This window comes from Lactuca virosa, chromosome 4, assembly GCF_052849685.1.
Source record: "Lactuca virosa cultivar CGN04683 chromosome 4, Lactuca_virosa_CGN04683_v6, whole genome shotgun sequence".
In the NCBI taxonomy this organism is placed as follows: Eukaryota; Viridiplantae; Streptophyta; class Magnoliopsida; order Asterales; family Asteraceae; genus Lactuca; species Lactuca virosa.
Genome location: NC_136429.1, coordinates 498,354,846 through 498,378,823, shown reverse-complemented (window position 1 = coordinate 498,378,823; position 23,978 = coordinate 498,354,846). Strand labels below are relative to the sequence as shown.

At 38.5% G+C, this 23,978-nt stretch overlaps 2 protein-coding genes across 2 annotated transcripts; both read right to left on the bottom strand.

Annotated features, from left to right (window-relative positions):
• Positions 1 to 1,088: 1,088 nt before the first annotated feature.
• On the bottom strand, positions 1,089 to 5,334 carry LOC145109343 (calcium/calmodulin-regulated receptor-like kinase 2). Its single transcript, XM_079046482.1, has 8 exons — positions 5,060 to 5,334; positions 3,840 to 4,225; positions 3,102 to 3,255; positions 2,742 to 2,868; positions 2,236 to 2,321; positions 2,071 to 2,142; positions 1,606 to 1,809; positions 1,089 to 1,504 (listed from the first exon to the last, which is right to left on the bottom strand). Exons 2-8 carry the CDS (start codon positions 4,166 to 4,168, stop codon positions 1,208 to 1,210), a joined length of 1,269 nt encoding a protein of 422 aa, XP_078902608.1. The 5' UTR covers positions 4,169 to 4,225; positions 5,060 to 5,334; the 3' UTR covers positions 1,089 to 1,207.
• A 1,209-nt stretch (positions 5,335 to 6,543) lies between these two features.
• Positions 6,544 to 23,888, bottom strand: BIG (auxin transport protein (BIG)). Its single transcript, XM_079046481.1, has 14 exons — positions 23,477 to 23,888; positions 23,234 to 23,343; positions 22,133 to 22,280; positions 16,105 to 22,049; positions 15,397 to 16,014; positions 15,143 to 15,323; positions 14,836 to 15,070; positions 10,267 to 14,757; positions 9,940 to 10,162; positions 9,453 to 9,857; positions 9,218 to 9,361; positions 8,112 to 9,137; positions 7,517 to 8,035; positions 6,544 to 7,440 (listed from the first exon to the last, which is right to left on the bottom strand). The coding sequence occupies exons 1-14, from the start codon at positions 23,715 to 23,717 to the stop codon at positions 6,712 to 6,714; spliced, it is 15,015 nt and encodes a 5,004-aa protein (XP_078902607.1). The 5' UTR covers positions 23,718 to 23,888; the 3' UTR covers positions 6,544 to 6,711.
• Between the last annotated feature and the right edge of the window lie 90 nt (positions 23,889 to 23,978).

The following is a 23,978-nucleotide window of genomic DNA, read 5'->3' as shown; positions in this document are numbered from 1 at the left end:
TCTTCTTACTACTTTATCTGTGTGGTATTTATGTATGTGACCAGCTGGGTCTTAATTGTTGTATGTTATTTGTTTGAATTACATTGCTGATATACTAGGATTACTGATAATCCCTAGGGTTGCTAATAACCCCTAAGCATGCTGATAATCCATAGGGCATGCTGTTAGCCCATCGGGGTTGTTGAAAATCCTCAGGGTTGCTGATAACTCATAGTTGTTATTATGTTGTGTAGTATGGATATTTTGGGAAGGACTCACTAAGTTTTATGCTTACATTTGTGGATTAAATGTGTTTCAAGTACCTAGGATGATCGCGGAAAGGCGAATGCATGATTGTACACCCCGGCTTGTAGATCTTTTATGACTTCCACATTTTGATACTCTGATTTAGGATGATTGTATTGATACACCTAGGATTTCTTGTTTTGGTTTTTATGATACTGAGAGGATTTTGCTTAAATAAAAATGAAAATTTTGTTGTGAATTTTGGGTTGTTACACTGTGCATCATGATACTCCACTATGGTCCAAGTGGTCCATCATGTGTGTTGTTGATGCTCATGGGTTGTATGATATGGAAGAATGTTCTAAAAGATGTTGCATGGCGGAATATGATTGGTTGTCACCTTTCAAGAGCCTATGGGCTTAGCCCATTAGGGTTTTAAGTCTGATCCCTCAAATATAAATAGGGATGCATACTAGGTTATTTTGGATCTTGAATTCTAGAGTGTTAGATGAATCTCTATGAAAATTGTACACGTAACCTATGTTTGAGTGCTATTAGTTTTGTTTGTTATCCGTTTTACTTCCTAACAGTTTGTACATGTATAGGATTGTACATTATTGTATTTCTCAGGGGATAAGATTGATATTTTGTAGCAAGCACTTGGTTAACGATAATCAACAAACCAGCAATCTTGATTGATTCATCATGAAAAACTTGAGCACTTTCTTGTAATATTCTCTTTAACAATCCATCATGTAATGTAGTTCATATATGTAATGATAAGGTTATTCCACCAAATGATGGAGTAAAAGAAAATGTTTGTTGTAATTTTAACATAAAACTTTTTGTATGTATTAATAAAATGATAAAAATATGTTGCATTTTTGCCATTAACCATGTATCTTTCCACTATATATATAGTGTCACAAGTCACAACAAGCTTACTACATCCAGAAACATCAAGACTCAAGATTTGAATCTTTCAAGATTCAGCTATACTTGTCATCTTCTTCAATTCATTTTGTTGTAACTCTATGCACCCAACGACCCCGGAAAACTCTTCGGCTGCAAATGACATTGTACTATCTTCCCTAACCAAACGCCTCTGTTTGAGCTTTGTAATGGCCTGTGAAACCTCCCCAATTGAAGGCCTTTTTCTTGGTGTCTTATGCAAACATCTGTGTGCTATTCTTGCCATGCTCCTCACATCCACTGGATCACACTCCCCAACAAGTGCCTTGTCAAGAATTTCATCCACCCCATCTGAACTCATTGCTGCCTTGTTAATTTAAAAAGAAAATGAAGATTTAATAACAAGAAAACACCCTAAGAACTAATTAAAAGTGTTGAAAGATTAGGAATTTAGGAATATTAGCTTACTAGATTGACATATTCCATGAGATTTTGTTGTGGATGAATAGCAGTGATGAGTTCAAATAAAATGATTCCAAAACTGTAGATGTCACTCTTCATTGTGAACTTGTTTGTAGAAATATACATAGGATCAATGTATCCGTATGTGCCTTTAAGCCCCGAGTTTCTTCCATCATACACCTCTTCTTTTGATAGCCCAAAATCTGCAACCTATTATTTACTTTTACATTTTCATGTCAAATATCACCCATTTTCAACAACACAAAAACAAATTGAGGCTTTAAGTCCTAACTTATTACAAATTTGCCCTCGTTTACTTCCATTTCTCCAAGTATGTAGTTGTTTTCTCAAATACTTTTTAAACATCTTTTATCTAGACATAACTTTAGGGGATGTTTGGATAAAGTGATGTATGTATACACTAAATGACCATTTTACCCTTAGTTACGGAAATACAAGATGAGATCTCACCTTGGCTCTCATGAAGTGATCGAGCAATATATTTGCAGACTTCAAGTCTCGATGTATGACAGGTGGAACTGCCTGATCAATGAAGATATGAATTTGAGTCCATTGTTGAAGATATATAAACCACAAAATAATAATAATTATAAGTAAATAATAAAAAAAACAAACCCCATCATGAAGGTACTCTATTCCATGTGAAATATCAAGGGCAATTTGAAGTCTTTCTTCCCAATTCAACGCCTGCTTTTTATCATCTATGTATGGTTTTAGACACGAAAAGTTCCTTAATTTAGTATCACACAACACAAGTAGATGATGTAGATATTCAAAGGGTTAAATGTGTATTTATTCAACAATGTTTAATCTTTTTTCCCAATTTAGGAAGAAAAAAAAAGTGGTTTTTTAGACGAAATATGTAACCAGGTTTCATTCTAGGAATTAAAAATGGTTACTTACGCAACAATGATGACTTTTTTTACCAATTTATTTATGGGTAAAATAAAATATTGAATCTTTTGGTCCTACAATTGAACTTTATTGCATATTTCTTATAAAAAGAGCCATTTTGTTGTATGAATTGGGTAAAATGTGAAACATAAACATTGTATTAAAAAAGCATTTATTTTTTATGGGCATTTTGGTAAAAGCAACAAGAAACGAGTGATTTTACATACCATATAGAAAACTTGACAAGCTTCCATTACTCATATATTCATATATTAACATCCGTTGTCCTTTATCTACACAATACCCCACAAGATTCACCAAGTTTCTATGATGCAACCTTCCCAAAAGAGATACCTACAACAACACCAAGAAAATTAAACTTCCATTTTTTAAATAATTTTGGAAAGTGGCCTTCCTAGGGTCTTTTATAAATTAATAAAGGAAATTGAATCAAAAGTAGATTTCCCATGATTAATCAATGACATGAGATATATAACTCGATTAGTAGCCATCAAACACGTGTTTAGACTTTAGATCTTGCAAAAGGGCATAAAGGTAATTTGACATTCGAACGAGTTGGTGATTACCTCAGTTTGAAATTCTTTCTCCCCTTGTTTGGAATCAGAAGCAAGAGCCTTTACAGCAACAACTTCACCAGCAGGCATTGTAGCTTTATATACTGGACCAAAAGACCCTTGTCCCAAAATGGTTGTAAAGTTTTTTGTAGCTTTTTGTAAGTCCCTGAAAAGTAATACAAGCTCAATAAATGTAATTCTAAAGAGGAGGGTATTTTGGTCTTTCAATAAAAAAATTATTTAAGTTTAAATACTTATTGTTTATCACTTTACTTTAAATATATATACTAGTAGAACTCTATATTTTAATTAATCTCAATATATAAAGAGGGCATTTTGGTCTTTCAATAAAAAAGAAAAAATAGAATCGACTTCCTCCCACCCTCCCCATCAAACATGAAATTTGTAAAAAATTCAAAACGGAATTGACTTCCGTCTATTTGGCAACTAAACAAACCTTGGAATGGAATCTCGGATTCCAATTCCGTCAGAATCCACAAACCAAACATGCCCAAAATGTATTATATAATAATCCTTTTCTTTCTTTTTTCTGAGTACTAATTTTTAAATTATCTTTACATAACTTTTAATATATCTTACAATAATAAACGACTTTAGGCACATTTAAAATGCACAAAAAAAACCCTACTCGACACTTTTTATCCAAAACTTTTCATTCTTGCACCATGTAACATGTTTCTTTTTGCATTTTAAAGAATTCATAAGACTAAAGTTTGAAAAAGAACATACTTGTAAGAGTATCTTGGTAGGCCTGAAGCTGAAGCCAACTGTTCTTTACCATTCTTATTCCATTTTGCAAGAGGAGAAGTTTTTACAGGATAAGTCGATACTTTAACACTCACTGAATTTGTTGAAAAAGATTCACTCAAAATATTACTTGTATCCACACCATTTCTACGTATAGGAAGAGTTGAAGCATTATGATCATTTGCACATTTTCTAAGGTGGGCCCGCCTTTTATACCATCTTATACCAAAGAATGCAAGTGATGCTATAAGTATGCCAACAGCTACACCAACACAGATTCCAATGATCACTAAATCAGCTTTGTGAACCATGTTTTCTATCTCTTTGTAGCATCAATGAGAACATCTTGCAACAAATGTCTTCAAGTTCTGAGACATACAATGGTATATAGTTAAATTATCTACGCAGGAAAGGGTATAATGGTAAAAAAATTGTGAACTTTTCCCCTAAAGCAGTTTTGTTTTGGACTTATTCAGTTATTTGTTTTGTTTTATAGTAGATTGAGTTTGCTTTGGGGGCATCAACACTTATGTGACACAAGAGATAACTGAGGCTATGTAAGCTTAGCATTTTCCTTTTGTCTCTTGAGAATTGTGACACTTGAATTGGGGATAATTTCAGGGAGGTCTATAAGATCAGTCAAAATGTCTAAAATACCCTTTAATACTTACGAAAATAAAATAATTTTGTCAACCCAAATTAATATCATCGAAATGTATTTATGTAACAAAAATCTCTGTGTTGAATCACAGAAATGAAGATCGGTGTTCCAAATGAATATCAGATATTATGATTTAGACAATGGTATACAATGTAATTCAGGCAAGAAATCGTCAATTTATGCAGTAGTCAACACCACTATCAAATGCTTATCGGCAAAAGTGGCAAAGAACCCTAAATCGTCACAAAGTAGAGCTTCAAAGCAACATGAACTAAACAGATCATTAAAGGTTAACCAACACATAACAAACAGTCGAACAAGAATTTTTTCAAGGACGTGTGAATCTAAGGAACCCAAGTTTCCTCGGGTGATTCGTGATCCTCTGACCTGCTGCTGGATCAAATTGAATTTGGTTTCTGCTAAAAACCTCTCGAATCAATAAACCCACTTCCAAAAAACACCCAATTACTACAAATCAAGCGGTGAACACCAACTAGCAAACACAATATCAATCACATAAGAAAAATGGATGAATCTTTACCTTTTTGTAGAGCGAGGGAGATCAGTTTCTACAGTGGATTATGGAGAAAAGTTGATCAAGAAACAAGACCGAGTCGAGTGGGTTTTGGTTGAAATGGGAATACTTTAGTAGAGATGAAGGAAGTAAAGAAGTCGAAGTCTACCAAGGACCAAAGATTAAGACAGATTGAAATTTCCAATTTGGGTTTTGTGAAAACAAAAAACTAATTCAACCAAAGACTACTACCGCCGGAGGCCGGAGCGGGTGTACAATTTGTTTAATTAATGATTGTGGGCAGTGTTTATGACTTTATTCCATGCCAAGAAGGTGGTTTCATGTTAATAAGATCTACGAATACATTATTTTAGTGAAGTGAGATGCTTACAATTATTTTTTCTTTTAACTCGATTTATAGTAGAAAACTAGAAATGAAACTCACACTAGAAATCTGTAAATGTAAGTGGCTTAAAATCATAAATAATATAAGGATAAAGTTTGGAAATAAAGTCAAAGTCAACTCATTCTTTGTAAATCTGTAAAGAAAATTAACTTTATAAAAATAAATATATAAAAAATTTGAAAAAAGTTTTAAAAACATACAAAAAAAGTTGAAAAAATCTGTAAAAAAGATTTGGACCTTCTCAAGATTGCTATCTCATGCTACTAAAAAAATTGTAAAAAAGATTTGGATTGTCTCAAGATAGGTATCTCATGTTGCTATATCATATGTTATCGAGATATAAATTCCCTTCTACATACCACTTCCTTATATGTTAAAGATGATAGGGTATTTAATTCTTAGTCGATAACAACTCATGTAAAAGATTAGTATCCAGCACACTTGAGTTGTTAAAAAAAATAAAAATACTTATTCTAATATCAATGCACTAATCTACATACCACTTCCTTATATGTTGATAAATGTAGAATCGGAATTCGGTATTATGATTGAAAAATATTTCAAAACCTATTTTCATTCTAAAAAGGTAGAAAAATCTAAATCTAAATTTGTTTATATATTGCTTCATTTTGCATGGGCCCCATTACATAATTTTTTTTAAGAAAAAAGATGGTTTATTAAAGAAGATAAATCACGTTGAATGTTGGAACGATGTGATCGAGAATGCATAAAGTAGAAACTATCACAGCACATGCTATTATACCTAATTCTCCAAAATGATCGGTTGAAACGTCCTTTGCAACCATTAAAAGTTTAGCCACTTGCTCCATTCCCGTGATATAACGAAATTACATAAATCTCATTGTCTCAATCACCAGTAACCATCATATAGTACTTTCTTCCACGACTATACATAAATACAAGTTGATTTAAACAATGTTTTATCGTCAACGGGTCAACAGCATGTATACAAGTTTTCATATCCTCTTATTTTAAAAAAATAAATACTATTTTATAAATAATCGTGACAAGAAAAAAGTCTGTTCAAGTCTACACCTTTAAATTCCATTTATTAAATCATCAAAGATAAAATCACCATCAAAAATAACTTTTTAATTTTTAGTAACTTTTCCTTAACTTCTTGGACTATTCTTACAGATCTTTAAAAATATTATTCACCACACAAAGCTACAAATAAGGTGAAAGTATGTATTTCAAGACCCCCACAACAAACAACACATAACAAGTCAAAATTTTGATGAAATTTACGAAACTACCCTTTCCCAGCATCAATAGCAGCATACACGAAATCCTCACACTTACCAGATGACATGACATCAGCCAACACACCGATGACATCAAACGCCTCCTGTAAATCACCAACAGAACTCATATCATCCAACCATGACAACATCTCTTTTGAAAATCCAACCAAATCCTTCACATTCACTAATCTCTCCTTCATCACCACCTCCCACCTCTCCAAATCCTTCTCATTACTATTACTCTTCTCCACCAAATCCTTTTTCTTTTCAACCTTGAAATACCTCTGCAACTGTTCGATCAACCCCGTGTACACCAACATTGGCTGGATGATGGCCAGTAGCTCCTCCGGTTTGGCGGCGGTTGGCGGGCGGTGAGTTGACCGGGAGTGGGTCCGTTGCATGTAGGCGTGGTAGATACCGCGTTGGAGGAACGTGCGGCGGTGTTGGAGCCAGGACTCGTGTGATTCCGATAAGAGGGAGGTGACCATCATGAATTGGACGGTTTCTTCTGTAGCTGTGGTGGTGGTGGTGGTAGGTGGTGGGGATTTGGAATCCGGTGTGGAGGACGCGAGATAAGATGCTACGGATTTCGCAAGGTTGTGGCGTTGGGATGGGTCGTGGTCGAGGAGGTAACGCGCCATTTGGATCATGAACGGGAGGAATTTTGCGTTGCTTTCTTTTCCTCCGCCTCGACTGTCTGTGCTGAATGATGCTCCTGTTGCAAATCTCGCAAGCATCTGTGCAAACATAAATGAAATTAAAAAATAAAATTAAACGTTACAATTTATATTACAATGTTACAATATCACATACCAGAACAATATCATAAGTCAACAAGCGAAGTCGACTTCCATCAGCACGACCAAGGGCGTTTAGGTAATCCCAGTACTGATCAACATAGCGTGTGTATTGCGCCACTGGAACTGCGGGACCCTTTAAGGGGAAGAGATTATTGCAAAGTGTCTCGTTGTTTCTAAGGGCAGCTCCATCCCATTCCTTTTTGGGGGTTTTTAAAGCAGCATCGGCTCGTTTAGCCTCTTGGTGACATTGGAAATGTATGATGTTGAAATGGCTGACACTTGTGTAGACACAATCGCCACGTGTGCTGCTGCTTCCTCCTGAAGTGCTACTCCCAACACCAAGGTTTACCCTTTTGCTGAATGTGTAAACGCCAAGTAAGTCGTTTGGTCTTAGACTGTATCCTTCTCGGCATACCATGCAAGCTAAACCCTCTTCCTCTTCTTCCATTTCTTCTAAACCTTCTAGAAGCGGTTGAGATACAACGATTCGTTTCCCACCATCTGATGCCATTTCTTCTTGCATCCCAAGCGTCTGTTTAACAAATTCTCAGCTTTATTTCCTTCAAAAAAAAAAAATGGATACGAAAAGTAAAAGAGAAGAAAATTACCTGAAGCACGTCCTTTCTTTTCATTAAAGCGAGTCGTTTCATTTCATCTCGCGTGGCATGGCGTAAAGCGCTGACTTTCTCAGCAAGGAACCCGTCGCCTTTTCCTTCTTTATCTGAAATTGTATCCAACAAGTTTTCAGCTCTCGCTCCAATTTCATTTTCTCCCGCTACACCTTCCAAGGCATGGAGTAAAGGTAATATCCCTCCTTCATCGATGCACTTTTGTGTCGCCAGGTGTCCCATTGAAAGCCCTCTGAGCATCGAGAGAATGAGAGGAACGGATGGAAGTTTTAAACCGGAACCCCATTCCGGTCTAGACCGGAATCCAGATTCCCCAGTGAAAGCGAAACTGTCCTTTAAATGTCTAACTGCAGATTCGGTAATTTTGGTTTCCAATATGATGTCTTTTAGTCTCTCCCCGCAAGAGCTTGTCTTCATTGATTCCGAAACCCGAACAAAATTCTCAACCGCGAATCTCTGTTTCGATGCTTGTAAAAAGACGGTTTCGTCCTTGGGATTTTCCGCATGTTGTTTCTGCAAAGTATCGAATTCGACCCAGTTCTTTAAGTAAGGATCGAAGTGTTGCACGAGTGCTTCCATTGCAGCAGGCTCACCGTAAGTCAAGTAAGGTAAAATTCTAGCAACCATCTCGGTGTTTCTCTGTTGTTTGCTTGACTTTTTTACCCCTAGCGGGTACGACAGTCTCTCCAGGAACATGAGGACTATCTTCTTGGCTTGCTCGCCAGCACCAGCTTCTTCGTTGGAAACAGTGAGGGCGTTTTGGGTAATGTTGATATTGTCACTTTCGTTGGCTTCCATTGTTAAACTTTCTACAATTAGAAGAATTCCTTCAGCTGGCTCAATGGCATCAACGGAAAACGCACGTCTTGCGATTTCAAGGAGTAGGCTTAAAGCTCCAAGTTTCAATAGAGCTGTTCTGTTTCCCCTTATTTTGCAGCAGTGCATTAACAGATTCAAAACAGCCACTAATTGCTCCTGGTTTGACTTCAAATCATCTCGCAAACGCTTCAACAAAAAAAAATTGAAATTAGAAATTTAGAATATGCTAAAAAGTGATGCATTTAAGCACAGAATATTATTCATACCTGAACAATTTCCAATAAAATTTCCAACCCGCCACATTCCCGAACTGCCCCTGCTATAGCAAACTCAACTTCAGGATCTTGGGACTCTTCTCTGTCCTCGTCCAATTCTTTAATCATTGGTTCAGTAGCTTCACCATCTAACCCCTGTTAATAGCCAACAAGCATTTAAATGGAGAAAATAGCAATCTACTTTGGCACATAGAGAATAGTAAGTTGTGAGAAAAAATAAATAAACCTGAAGTCTGTAGGTCACTGTCATGGGAGGAGAATCTCTTGCTGACGTGGCAGCGTTGGAAGAAAGCAATGTGGCAGCAGCAAGTGCGTTTGTGGATTGACTACTAGACTTTTTCCAGACTTGTTCGTAAACTTGGGCAATGCTTAAATCAAGGGAGATTATGTTTCCAGCTACTAGAAGTTCCATACCATAATCATCCTCAATAAGACCTAAAAGATCCAACTGGTTACAAATTTTGTTTTTGACATCACGCATTAATGGACCTATTTCAGCACTTGAATAAGGATTTTTGGTCATTGAACCACGGATGAACTCTTCTTGTGTGTGTGCCTTGTTCAGTATCAAATGGTATACAGCTTCGGGTTTTGATGGGCATATCAGGTTACAAAGTTGCTCCAGTATGAACTGCAGAAGAAGTTATTGCAATTTTAGTTGTGAATGAATCAAATAGAATAAAATGTCGGGATAAACAGTAACTTTTACATACCAAATTAGATCGCCCTCTTTTATCCTCCCCATGAGTCTGTAAACCGCGAATGCATGCCTGGATGAAATGTTTTTTATTTTCAGCACTTTCCAGCAAAAGACTATCGAGAAGATCCTTTAAAAGTCGACTGCAATCACTTATCAGCTTTGTTTTCTGCACTATTAATCCCCTAACGACAATAAGGGCCTCAAGGACTTCCGAGAGCAGTTGTTCCTTCATGAACCTGTCATCAAGTGACATTTATTATTTATATGTAAAAACAAGGGTTTCAAGTTTTAACTATCAAGATTTGATAAAGAACAAAGAATATATATATATAGATTATACCTGGATCTGATATTTGGGACGTCTAAAAACTTTCCAAGGAGCTCGATGAGCTTATGAAGGATGAAACCCTGTGAGATGTCAATACGCAGACTTCTCTCCAAAGATTCAACATTACTCACCTCTTGTGTGATCAGCTTACAAATTGTGGTCAAACATCCACGTACAGTCAAGAAAAGGCGTGCATCTTCTGTCTCAATCATTTTAAAGAGCAATTCGAAATACTCAGCAGCGTTTTCACCAGCAGAAAGAGTTGCAGGCAACAAAGACATGAGTAGGTTTAGTAACCGAAACCGTCTTGATGAGCCTTGTGCACAAAGCAAACTGATCAACATGCACATCTCTGATCTTATAGATTGAGAACAAGCACTTAGAACCAGTTCTGTAACCCATGAACCCAATTCAAAAGAAGCAATTTCACTCTTGTTTGTCTTGCAAGCACGACGTTTCCATCTAAGAGCATATTTCAATGCGAGAAACTCATACTTCTGAGGGCGTGACCTCTGTCCAGGTATAGTTGTTTGTGAGACTTTATGTCGCCTTACAAAATCAAGATACGAAGCACCTCGTTCCCATTCTGAGTAACTTAAGAGCTGTATATCATGAGTCTTCTGAGAACCGTTTAAGCTGTTTTCATCTTTTTGTAATGGAATGGGAACTGGGTTAGGTTTTGATCCTGCTTGTTCTTTGTCTGATGAATCAGGTTTTGGAGGAGTGCATGCTTGTGATATGATTCTCAAACAAGGAAGAATGACGTGTTCAGATATAGAAGGATGTTTTGCGCCCAATTTGATTGAAGAAAACAACAGCTGGAAAACGACACGTAATCTTGACTCCCAAAATTCATTAGCCAATGAGCACACTTCTGAAAGCAAGAGCAACTCTTCACGTGTGGCAAGTGCAATATCCATGGAACGATGATGCTCGAGACAATACATTACTTTCTTCTGAATCAAGACATTCAGTTCAGACACTGCGTTTTTGTCACCTTCAGAGAAGGCACATAGTGCTGCCCGGGCTTGGACTCGGGCAGTTTTCGGACCTTGATGGATGTTGTTCTCGAATAATTCAGATAAAATTCCAGCAGACACAAGCTGCTTTTTGGAACTTGAGTGCTTTGACAAGACTTGCAGCAATTCAAGACACTGTGTAACGAACACAGTTGCACACCCGTAACAGCTGTTTGGTGACCTGGACACCACTAGTCTGGAAGAGGCTACCGAGTCATCAGAATGTTTTTGATGCAAGTAATTCATTAAAACGCGTCGAAGCCCTTGAAGCGTCTGAATACTTTTACTGACTGAATCGAAAGCAGCTTTGCATTTTTCACCATATAGAACACCAAGAAGCGCGATCTTACGGTTTATCTTACATGAAGGGCCGGGTAGAGAAACCATCATTTGCTGAACGGAATCTTTCTGTTGAGAGTCCATGTCGTTTTCACCAATGCTTGATACAATCTTTAGTAAAGGTTTTTTGAACCCTAAAAGCTGCTGGTATCTCCTATGAGCATTTTCAGATTCAGATTCAATAGCAGCCAACCCTCTCTTCATATCATCATCGTTCTCCATGTTATCAAATGTGAAACTCGGTTTCGCCATGAAATTGAATTCAAACCGACCGTATTTGCTGTAACCACACTCGTTACATAAAAAGGAATCCAGATTTTCATAATTGATGTTCCGACATTGTCTACACTGGTAAGCATTTTCATGACAATTCCCACAGATTCCGTGTCTATCGGTTACAGGTCGACTGCATCGTGGGCATTGCAGAGGTTCAAGAGACAACGCCTGAAGATTTTCATAAAAGGAATCGAGTTCAATCATGAAGTTACACGCGGTGATCGGGATTGGGAAATCCACTTTGAGTTCGGTTTGATTGAACGCCAGATGGCAGATTTTCGCGCGTTTCCATAACGCCCAGTTGTTTTTAAGCTCCGCCAGGTCAGCAACAGGTCGATTGTTGTAATACAGATTCAGGACTTTGACCGATTTAGACTTACGAGCATCGTGAACATTCATGGTGACACTCTGAATGGTGTAGCTTCCTGTGCATTTCACTATTATCCGATTGTCAGTGAATTTCGTTTCGGATTTTAAACTCTCTAATTTCATTCTACTGTAAGGAAGCTCGGGACAGCTACACGCGACACATGGCTCACTTTCGAGATAGTAGCCATCAAACTCTACCAACCCACTTAAGGTGTTGTAGATGCGTGAATTCGGATGGTTGGCCAATAGCTCGTTTTGTAAGTGAAGGGTATCGAATATGCATTTGATGACATCAGAAGTCAAACATCGGTCAACAATCTCGTTGCTTTGTTGTTTCGTGTTGTTGTCGGGTGCTCTTCCTAACAAACAAGTGACAAGTTCTGTATACTCCATGATGTTTTGACCATACATCGGTAAGCATTTGACTTTTTCTAACAGAATCGCCAACATTGTTTCCTTAAACGACTGCTTCCCATGATGCCAGGCTCCATACAACACACATTTGGCTTCCACACGAACAGAGCTTGAATTCCACTCGAGTAAAAAGCAATCAACAAACTGTCTCAAAATGTCATACCCTTTATCAGCAAAAATCTCCACCATTGGCTCCATGTCCATGTAGGATTTATCCAAACCAGATTCCGATCCCGTTCCTGTTCCCTCGTCTCCTTTCTTTTTCTTTTGTGTCCCGGATTTGCTTGAACTAGTTGTGGAAACAGTCTCACCTCCTTCGATTTTCTGTAATGACATGCTAATGTCTTTCCCATTGTAGAAGGACAAATTCAAGAGTTTAAGAGATTGAGACACGCATTCTTCTGGGAAATAGAAGACGCCATTGAGAAGAAAACGCAACACATCGCCATGTCTCGAACAATATTTCTGCCAGTTTCTGGGACGTGAAGAAGCTACTTCAGCCATGGTAGACAAACATTTCACCACCTTGACACTTCTTTCATAGGAAAGAGTGCCTTGAAATCCACCCGACTTGTTCACATGTTTATACAGCTTCTTAACTTCACTTGAAAACTGCCACGAGTCTCGAATGCTGTAGTAGTGTGTTTTGCTACCACATAGATGTAAGAACAGTCTCCTGGCATATCTTCTTACGAAAGTTGTATTGGGATTATTGATGTAGCTGCAGAGAACGTCTTGATACCCTTCAAGCTTTAAATCCTTTCCAGATGGGATTTTGAAGAACTTTTCTTTTTCAGCACCTTTGTTGTCATGCTTTTCAGGGCGTACTAAGCTGTAGACTAATCTGAAAGTGTTCTCCAACAATAACCGATGATAGTCCGCGAACATATCCGCTCGATGAGATTTCGCATACGAATCGGAGAAAAACGGGGAGAAATTACCCGCGGGTATTTCTCTACGGACTGTTAACAGGGCCCCACATCCTGAACCAGAATTAGCAGCATGGGAAGAATCAAAACCAACAGAAGGGGATTTGAAAACATGCATCAGCTGTTGTAAAATATCCATGAGGTAGTTAACAAAATCTTGTTGGCGAAGGGACCCACACGCTCGAAGGAGTTGGGAATGGAAACTGTTTTTCTCTTGATCATCTACAGCTGTTGAAGTAACTGGAGTAGAAGAGGGAAACTGGACAACGGTTTTTTCATGTGCATCGGGTTTCGCCACTGAACTATCACCACCTGGCTGGTGCCAGTTTCGTAACATTAGTGTAAAGAACATGAAGACTAGAATAGTGACTTCTCCGAAAGAAGAACGTGACTTTGCTGTGAAAGGTTTGTTGATGGAAATTTCTTCTAGAAACCATTTTATTAACTTTTCAAGATCTAAACTTTCGGGCCTCGAGCTGTCAACGAAAGGTCCACCTACAGCAGATGATAGCCTGTAGAAGAGCTGCATAACCGGAATGGCACGAACACCGGAAGTAGTCTCCATCCATCCATTTAAAAGTTTGAGAAACTCCGAAAGAATCGAAGAGTTAATCGCCCTTTTTGAAGCGGAAATCGTAACGGAATCAGTAACTGAAGACGGAAACTCGCCGGAATCATTCGTTTCCAAGACATGGATTGCGGGAGCGGAATTCGTGATTCCGGAGTCTGATGATGCAACTGGAAGCAAACATGGATCGGTTAAATCATCGGTAGAGAAGTGCATTTCGTTGCCTTCTCCACTATATGTTTCAGCTTCAATTGGAATTGCTGACATGGGATGGTCTCGCGAGTGAGGAGGGGGGAGTCTGTCAGCATCAAGGCTTTCATAGCAGCCTTCACATAGATCAAAATCAGGGCAGACTGTACAATGCCATCTTCTCCTGAGTATAGGAACAGTGGAACAACCATCACAGCAGTATTGAACAGATGAAGTGATGGAAGAATCTTCCTCAACCATAATCCGAGTGTTTCCACCAGCTGGGTTCGCCACGTCAGCGCGTGTGAGAGCAGCGGTTGTACTGTCTGCTCCGTCATCTGTACCTAACATTGTTTGCTTCGGAAACGGAACTTGAAGTAGCCTCGAAGATATCGCCAAGCTGGATAAAAAATTGTTCAAAAAAAAATATTCAGCATACAATGTTAAAAACTGATGACTAGAGATAATAGATATTCACCTGCTAGATGTCTGAACAGCCTCGTTTTGGGAAAAGAGAAGCTTCTTAAAAAGAGAGACAGCTGGCACAACAGTATCACCACCCGAGTCTTTTTCATGTGAAACCAAACACTCGGCATAAGAGTAAATAAGGTCCACAGATGCTATAACAATGTTGTTCATGGTCTGTGTTTCAGGCTGTTCTATGTCCAAAATCCCCCATAGAACCTGCATAAGCCCATCAACCACCTCCGAACCTACAAAACATCATTTTCAGAAACAATTAAAAAATAAATAACATAAACTGATAATAAAATTTAAAACCATACCATGTGTTTCAAGAAAAGTGGCCAAGTTAGAACGACGGTTGAGTGCAATTTTGGAAACCGCATGCATCTGAGCTGTAAACTCTTCAATAATCCACCCCGATGTACTTCCACCGATTCCAAGCCTTGACAACAGTGTGGAAGTTGATTTCACCACTCCTAGAAGCCTCATTGTGTCTTTAACCTATGAATGTTGTAAATTGTAAATTAGTAAAAGCATAACATAAAAAACTGAAGTAGAGAAGTGACTTGTGTACTTGATAATATATTTCTCGTTTAGGAAAAACAGCTTGAAGAACGCGACATGCAGCAGCTTGCAACATAGGTTCCCTGTCGCTTTCAAATATGGTTTCCAACAGCTGCTTGCATTTTAGTTTGTTCAGCTCTGTTTTTACTTCCTCCATATTTGAAGATCCATGTGGCTTACACAACGTGTATAATCTGGACAAAAGGTTAAGTCCATCTGCAACAACTTGTTCTTCAATAGGAGCAGCTTGACCAGTGCGACGTTTTTTCCCAGATCCTGAAACCCAAGAACTGTTGCCAAGCACACGCGCCTCCATGTCCAGTACTGCATCCATTTTCTCCTTCCAACCAAATTCATCCTTTGCTCTACCATAAATTTCTAAAGTATCTATTCTTGGTAAAGTTGATCTGTTGAAAGTTGGTCCTATGGAGATTGTGATTTCTTCATCAGCTAGAAGGGATTCTGCAACTGTAAATGGGATGTCGTACCATGACCTCATGCCTTCGTCTAGTTTTATAACTCTTTGGAAAATTGTTATCTCCGAGGGTATATGGTTTGCTGATGTGTTCCCCACATGGACACGAAATCCGACCATTACGATGTCCGGATTTGAATTGGAAACTGTTACCTGGAATGGAAAAACACAAGGCATCAATCATGAATCAATACGAATAATTCAGGGGCTGTTTCTTTTTTCTTTTATTGTAACAAAGCATACCTTGAACCCTGCAGGTGTAGGACTTTCAAGAAATCCTTCTTCTGAATTCAAACTCTGTTTTGCACCTTCGGAATCACCGTTCCTGATAGCATCACCACTTAACTTCACATCACCCGTTATGCAAACTGTTTTCTCAAAAAAATCAAGTGGGAATTCCGGCTTCAAACTAGCATAAGCTTTACTGTTGAGAATATCAGATCCTAACTTCTTAACTTTATCCGGAATCACATTTGCACCAGCTTCAACCCCAACAGGAACATGTGTATATATCTGAAGACTACCATCATCATGCAAAACAAGACAATGAATTTTATCTTTCGATAAAGGCTTATACGCGGTTATACCCACCAACACTAAGGTCGAATACACTCCATTCCGCATGTTCTGTGCAAGAACATCATGTTCTCCAATCGAAACAGTCAAAGCAGCGTTTGACTTCACACTCGAAAAGCAAACAAACAATCCACTTCCAGGAAGTAACTCCTTGAAACGATGCAATCCAGCTGGACGATGTTCATCTTCATAAACAGCAGACATCTCAGATAAAGACAACGCGCCATGATCAAGTCTCCCTACTAAAGTTGTCCCGTCTTGGTATGACACAAATAGAAGTTTGTAAGTTGACGAGAAATACAAAGAGGAACCTTTCGCGTGTGTTTCCTTTTCCTTCTCCTTTCCCGGGGTTTTGACAATTTCTTTTAACGTTTTGGCACCGGAGTTTCCTTCATTTGACAATTCCAGTCTGTATAAGGAGCCGAGTTCAGAAAGGACAAGAAGAAAAACCCTGGCTTGTGAAACGACAGCGAGTGTTGCATCTACAATTGTGTCATCTCGCAAAGTGATGTAGTGGATTGGACTTATGTTGTCTTGAGAGAGATCGTATATTTTAACGAATTTGTTGGTGACCACCATGAGTTGCACTTGAGACCCGGGAACCCATTCTACACGTCTTATGTAAGCACCTTGTAATGCAAGCTCAATGGCTAAACGATCTGTGACCTCACCACGATGACTTACAGTCAAAACCTGGCAATCTTCATAGCCTGCAACTGCAAGATAACTCTCAACCAATGGGTTAAAAGCAAGATGCACGATTTCAAAACGAACAACGTTTTTTGATAATGGTTTCACGTTCGCCTTGTCAGCAGTAACAGGTGCGATAGTCGCCTGTCCGATCAGCTGGCCCACATCAAATATAGCTACTTTATCACCTTCTCCAACAGCAAGCCGTCCACGTGTGCTGACACTAAGCAATGATTTCACCAGGGAGCCGCTAGCTAAATGGGCTTTGAGTTCTTTAGCATTTGAATAATCTGCTTTTATCTTTAAATCCAACGAACCACTTTTATACGCCTTTTTTAATTGTAGAAGATCGGAACTGAAACTAAGCACTTTATCTTCACCTAGTGAGATATTCTTGTCCTTTGAAAGGTTGGAGTCTCTTCGGGTGGTTATAGATGGTAATAAAGAAGAACAAAGCTCGAGTACACGGTCTTCAACATCGAGTCCTTTTATCAATTCTGGCATTGCTTCTTGTATCTCTCTTGGGAAAGATAATCTGATAGTGCTGTTGTCATTGTCCAATGAGCCATCCTCATCAACATCCGACTCACTGTCTACCTGATCCCCTTCTTCAGTGAATGGTAGAAATGAATGAAGATTATTACCACTACGGGTGGGCGCGTTGTTACTGTTGCTGTTATTTCCCGTAAATTTCCTAGGTTTCAAACATTGGCAACTGCTACCTCGTACACCCCCGGCCCCACAGTCACAGAAAAACCGACTTGATCGGGAGTATACAACGCGATGTCCACGATGACAAACTTTTGCACATACAGAACAGCAGCCTTTTGAAACAGTTAAATCGCATGTGTAACAGAAGTACCAGTGTTGTTCCATGAAATTGCTCCCACTGGATGTGAATGTACAGACTTTGGAAGCAAGAGCTCTTTCACTGTTGCCATCGTCGAATTCGTCTTTATCGATGCTGCCAACTTCACCGTCTGATGTCCCGTCATCTTCGTCTTCATCTGCTGACGTGGCATCACAGTCGAGAGGTGTGGATGTGGGCCCACCTTCTTGATTGGAAGAAAGAAGCATTGTGTCTGGATGTTTCCTTGAATTCAACCTTGACACCACCTGTCCAATTCTACGCGAAGACTTGTCAACCAGCTTTGTGACACTGTTCTTATCACTTACCATGGATCCAACGAAACCGAAGAGAAATTTTAGGCCTTGAAGCAGACGTTCATCAGAAGCTAGCTTTTTCATTAGCATCACTGTTCGCTCCAAAAGGGGTTTCATTGAGGCCTCGCCACTTGAAAGTTGAACAACAAAATTCAAATATGATTTTGCTGTGTTGACATCATACAGCATGAAGGCGTCATCAAGCGAGATCAACAGGGCTTCGTATATATGTGAATGCAATTCTTCAGCTTGTGGCTCAGGGGACAAAAGTGAGATGATAAACTTCATGGTTGACTCTCTTAGGGATGATGAACTTCCGTTTGTTGACCCTAATAGCCTCTTTTCAAGCCATTTGGAGAGGTGGACCAAATCCATGTCAAGGAATTTCTTCTGTAAATCTGGCTTGAAATTAGGGCATGTGTCTCCAGATAAAAGATCAACAAAGAAAGTAAGGACCTTCACATTAACCGATTCAGAGTTGCAATTATCCAATGCGTCAAAAAAGACCAAAAGATCCCCACGCTGAGAGCCAAATGTATCATCAAGCTCTTTAGAAAGGTCTCCATCAGACATGAAAAATTTTAACACTGGTGCCCTTGAAGGATCCTTCATGATGCTGTCTATGATATCAATAGCTTTGGAGACTACACATTCGTTAACAGAGCTATCAACAGCTTCTCTACCATTAATATCCCGCAAAAACTCGTACATGTTTTTCATTGTAAAAAAATTCATGTAATCAAACCCTTCCAACCCATCACTCAAGCTTCCGTATACTGCATCACATTGACCATGGAGACTGTTGAAAACCCTATCGGTTTTAATTTCCAAGATTGATTCAAGAATCTCAAGGCGTGTGATGGAGGTAAGTTCTTCCGCTTTTATCATCTTCAGAATCCCATCTAGAACAGAAACGATTCCTTTAATGGAAAGAATGCAAGAAAGCAGAAACCCACTGGGGACCTGATTGTTACATGGGAAACCATGCATTGTAAATTCCAGAAAGACCTTATTCCAGATTCCAGGTGCCATCTTATCAACAGCAGTACCCAACTTTGACAAAAGCTCACAGATACTCTCCAATTGTGAAGGACTGAAAGCGCATTTCTCAAAAATCACATCTTGTAGAGACTTGTCAAATCCAGTGTGTTTGAGAAGTAACAGTGGTGAAAACTTATTGGTATCACCAAAAGTAGAAAGTAAGGTCTTCTTGTAAACGTTTCTGTACCTCTGTAATATTACTGATAACGCCCTCAGAAGTACTGCAACCGTGTCTGCATGAAGTGAACTGTTCACAAGCTTTTCAGCAAGTGTAAGAAATTCAGCATCTTTAGATGTCTGGACTAAACCCACCGAGTCATTTTCAATATTGGTGCCATACTTCTGGTTTCCAGCTCCAAGTAAGGAGAGTACAAGAGATAACCATGATCCACTCCGCAGGAAATCCCATCCAAGTTCTTCGGTTTCAACTATGGGCATTGATTGCAACTGTTCTAGCATACTGTACACTAACTTTGAAAAGTCAACACCCGTAGCAACTCCTTGACTACCCAAGATTGAATGACCAAAGTACAAAAGATGTTCTATGTTAGTGATGTCAAGAGTCTGAATCAAATCCACAGAAGTGTGAACAGAAGGGATGTCCCAACAAAGCATAAGAATGTATCTTTCAAGAACCAGATCCTCCATTGTTGATGCTCGTTTTCCTCTCCAAAACCCTAAAATCCAAGAAAGTGAAGCACATACTTCAGCCCAACTCAAACCTAAACATTCAACCACAAGATCTTCTCTGTGTGCTGAAGTGGTAAAAGATGTGACATCAATCAGTTGACTCAAAAAGTTACTGTTGACTTCCCCTTCTATGGTAAAAATCCGCATCACATTCTCCACGGAAGTAGATACCCAAAACGTACCATTGCTTGCATTACCCCGAGCAAGTGGAGCTTCCCTTAACTTGGACTTCAACTCTGAAAGTAAAGTTGGTGGACAAACATTCGGATAAAATATCATGTGTCTAAGAATCAAAACCAATCGTGAAACCAACAATCCCCAACATGACAATTGGGTGCTGTTGAAACCATTAGATAGAGGCTCGATTGATTTAATGGAGGAAAATATGAAAGCCGCGTGTAATGCTTTTTCTTCTTCAGATGACAAATGGAATGACATTAAGAGAATCTCAATGTGAAAAACTGAAGGCAGACTATCGATAACTTCTTTAAGAGTAGGACATTGCGTACAGACTGTTTTCACCTTCTCGAAAACAAATTCCGAAAATACCCTTTGGACTTTTGTTCTCAATTGATTCCCAGACATCCCATCTCGGCATATAAGTGTATGAGCTAAAACCGCAAGTGTCTGATGATTGTATACAAAACAACCGTTTTCTACAGTCAGTATTTTCCCAACAAGGTACTCTTCGAGGGTATCAGATAAAGCATGGAAGGATAACAAGTTATGCAACACCTCATAGCAAATCTCATGTGTATGCACAAACTTCCTATGCTCGGACAAAGATACCCCTACACCTACACCAGCATCAGGACTTCTGTCTCCAGCATGACACCCTGGACAACTCAAAATCGAAAGCATGATATCGATATGATACGAGTTAAGCTTTCTACACGCATCCTCGTATATTGAAGAATGCCATTCAGGTGAAAAAGCACTTGTTTTCAAGAATATAAACAGTTCACTTGCAGCATGGAGAGGCATAAGCACGTTTGTAACAGAACTAGCAGTGATAACAGATTGATCATACCCATCCGTGGACCCCACTGACCTCCCACCTTCTGAGAAAAGGTCACCAAACAAAGCTTCATCCTCATGGCAAACTGTACTTTCAGGTTCCAAAGTAGAAGACGCCTTTGTTAAGCTGGAATACGATCTATCAAGTTTTGGCAACATTTTGACACCCTCAGAGTGAAGAAAGAAAGCAAGGTGCATCAAATTGTTTACCCATTGCTTTGATGTTGGAAATATTACTTTTAGCAACTCCTCAACTGTGTACTTCTTCACCAAAGAGATCCCCCCACATGAAAAGGAATCAACTTCATGTAACCCTTTCAATTCAAGAGCTTGATACTGTTGTTTCTTTATATCTTCAACTAACTTCAGAACATAAAGAACAATCCGTGGGAAGTAGGCCACTGGTAGCTTTATATTTGTAACAGACTTGTCATACCTCCATACATCAACATCCAGATTCTCAAAAACAGAAACTATTACACACACCAAGGTGTTTTGAAACACAGTGCTGTTGCAGAAAATTGTGTGAACTAAGTGGAGAAACGCCTCCAGTAGCAACAATACAAGGCTTTCGATACTGAACTCAATGGAAACATTGTTTGTGGCAAACTCGTATCTGCTTGCAAACAAACTAGGCAACACGTTGATAAATGATGCAAAAGATCCCAACAGCTTAGCATCATATTCAACATATGGGGCGTCTTTGGTGACACTTGAAAGTAATTTGAAAATTCTTGCACAAAATGATAATCTTTTCCTTAAATTGATGCTGTCTATCTTTTCATCACATCTATCAAGATTCTCAATGAGTCCCATGCAATATGAAACAAGGCGTTGTATGCATCTCAAGTGAACAACTGCCCAGTGCTGCAAAAGTGGGACTAGTTTATTTAAATCTTGAGAACTTCTTCCAGTTGTCCATGAGTTCATGTTATCGTGTTGTGTCCATTCGGAAGCTAATGTCATAAGGAGACGATCCACTGGCTTTTTTTCCTTTGAGCAACTATTCCCTTTTAAAAAGAATACAAAGGTTTAAGAAACTTTGCAACTAAATCATGAAACAAGATGCAAAGAAAGAAGAAAAGATGAATACCTTGAAGAATACATTCAATGTGGTCTTGTAATTCAACATTTTCGTTTCTTAATGTGATGGACTTCAGTAAGTCTATAAGAAGATTTATAGAAGGGTGTGACACATCAGTCTCCTTAATCGTTCCATCAACTAATGCGATCTCCAATAACTGCATGATTTTTTGGAAGAAAAAAATTAAAAAAAAAAAACATATAGATGCAAACAAACATAACTATGCTAGCTCTGGACCAATACATTTGTAAACACCATATGTCAATTAGGATCTGAAGCCTTTTAATTGTGTAAAACTATATTGGAAGGAGGATACAATGCATCTTTACATGTCATTTCCATGTAAACTACTGTGTACAAGGAGCATAAAGATATTACATCAATTTTCCAGGGAGTGGTAGTGTGGTTGTAATGTAGCAGTTCTCCTAGATGTAATAATTAGTAAGATGGTGATCATTAAGGAGGTTTCCAGGCTGAAATGATTTAAGTGGAAGCTTAGTGATGGCTTTGCAAGTGGACATGGATTTAATTGATTTTTGGAAATTAAGGATACAGAGGTGCAATCCTATAGAACAAAGCATGTTCAATTAAGGTACTAAGGTCGTACATTGATCTAATTGAAAATGAGCACTTATGCAGCACATGTTATACTAGCTTCTTTAAATTAAAATATTACTGAATATTTGAAACAACCAACTTAATGTGTGCCTAGTAAGAAATAAGAATAATAGAATATCTTCCTGAATTTTAGTCTATAACCCTTATCATAGAGTCATGGCTACTAATAGACAAAACAGAGCATAGACAATTAGAGTTTATCAAGAAAGTGTCACAATCTCATGAAAGTAATTTCCCACAGGTGTCCTCATCAAGTTTAACTCCATCCAGTTCAAAAACAGAAACAACTGTCTCTTGCATAAAAAAATGGTGCATGATGCTATTTAGTACCATACAGATAACCCTACATCATCAACTTCCTGATATTTACTTAGTGTGGCAGCGTTATGAATTCCTTAATAACATAAAATAAAAATAAAACCATAAAAGTTATCTTCCGATCGTGTATACTCTATCAGCCTGCATACTGAACCATTAAACAAAATTACAAACCTGAATGAAACTTATATCATCACTGGTAGCAACTGATTTCTCCAAACAACAAAGAGCAAACTCCAACGCCTGCTCCATAACGGCAACAATTATCGGTTCTACTTGCTCGACTGTCAAATCAGGGAAAAAAATACATATATACATATAAGATATAACACTTGAACAATCACACGACGCACAACACAACTTGAAACGCGAACCGAAATCAAAACATATATACATAAACTCATAATAAAAATGTACCGGAAATGGATCGGGTTGAAGAGACAATCGCGTATGCTACGGAAATAACGGCTTGAATCTGAGCCTGGTCCCAGTGTTGTAGCCCTAATTTTCCATCACTATTGATTTCAACGCCTTGTTTAAGGATCAAATATAGCGTCTCGAGCCCTAACTTTTCAGACCGAAGTCTAATTTCGTTCGACGACGATGACGACTTGTCGTCGAAGAGAACTCCGACCAGTTTGGCGATTTCTTCAGCCATGGCCGGATAAATTGATCGGGGAACCGATGATGAATGCGTGTGTGTAACTGATCGATCAGTACAATTTTAGAGATACTTTATGTGATCGAGAGAGAGCAGAAAGCTCTCGTAGGACTGCGTTTCGATAAATTTCTTTAATCAAAAGAGAGTTTAGTGGAGAGGCTTATTAGTGTGGACAAGACACAGAGGCGGTGGGACTTGATAGAAAAGAAATGAAAAGATTAAAAAGAAAAAAAAAAGGAAGACAAATCATTTCTTAAT

Excerpts from the sequence above, each read along its gene's own strand:
- BIG (XM_079046481.1), bottom strand. The coding sequence starts at position 23,717 with ATGGCTGAAGAAATCGCCAAACTGGTCGGAGTTCTCTTCGACGACAAG. Across the intron at positions 22,281-23,233 it reads ATGATATAAGTTTCATTCAG|TTATTGGAGATCGCATTAGT; the intron begins GTTTGTAATTTT and ends AAAATCATGCAG. Across the intron at positions 9,362-9,452 it reads CAGTGACCTACAGACTTCAG|GGGTTAGATGGTGAAGCTAC; the intron begins GTTTATTTATTT and ends GGCTATTAACAG.
- LOC145109343 (XM_079046482.1), bottom strand. The coding sequence starts at position 4,168 with ATGGTTCACAAAGCTGATTTAGTGATCATTGGAATCTGTGTTGGTGTA. Across the intron at positions 3,256-3,839 it reads CTACCAAGATACTCTTACAA|GGACTTACAAAAAGCTACAA; the intron begins GTATGTTCTTTT and ends ATTACTTTTCAG. Across the intron at positions 2,869-3,101 it reads AGAAAGAATTTCAAACTGAG|GTATCTCTTTTGGGAAGGTT; the intron begins GTAATCACCAAC and ends GTGTTGTTGTAG.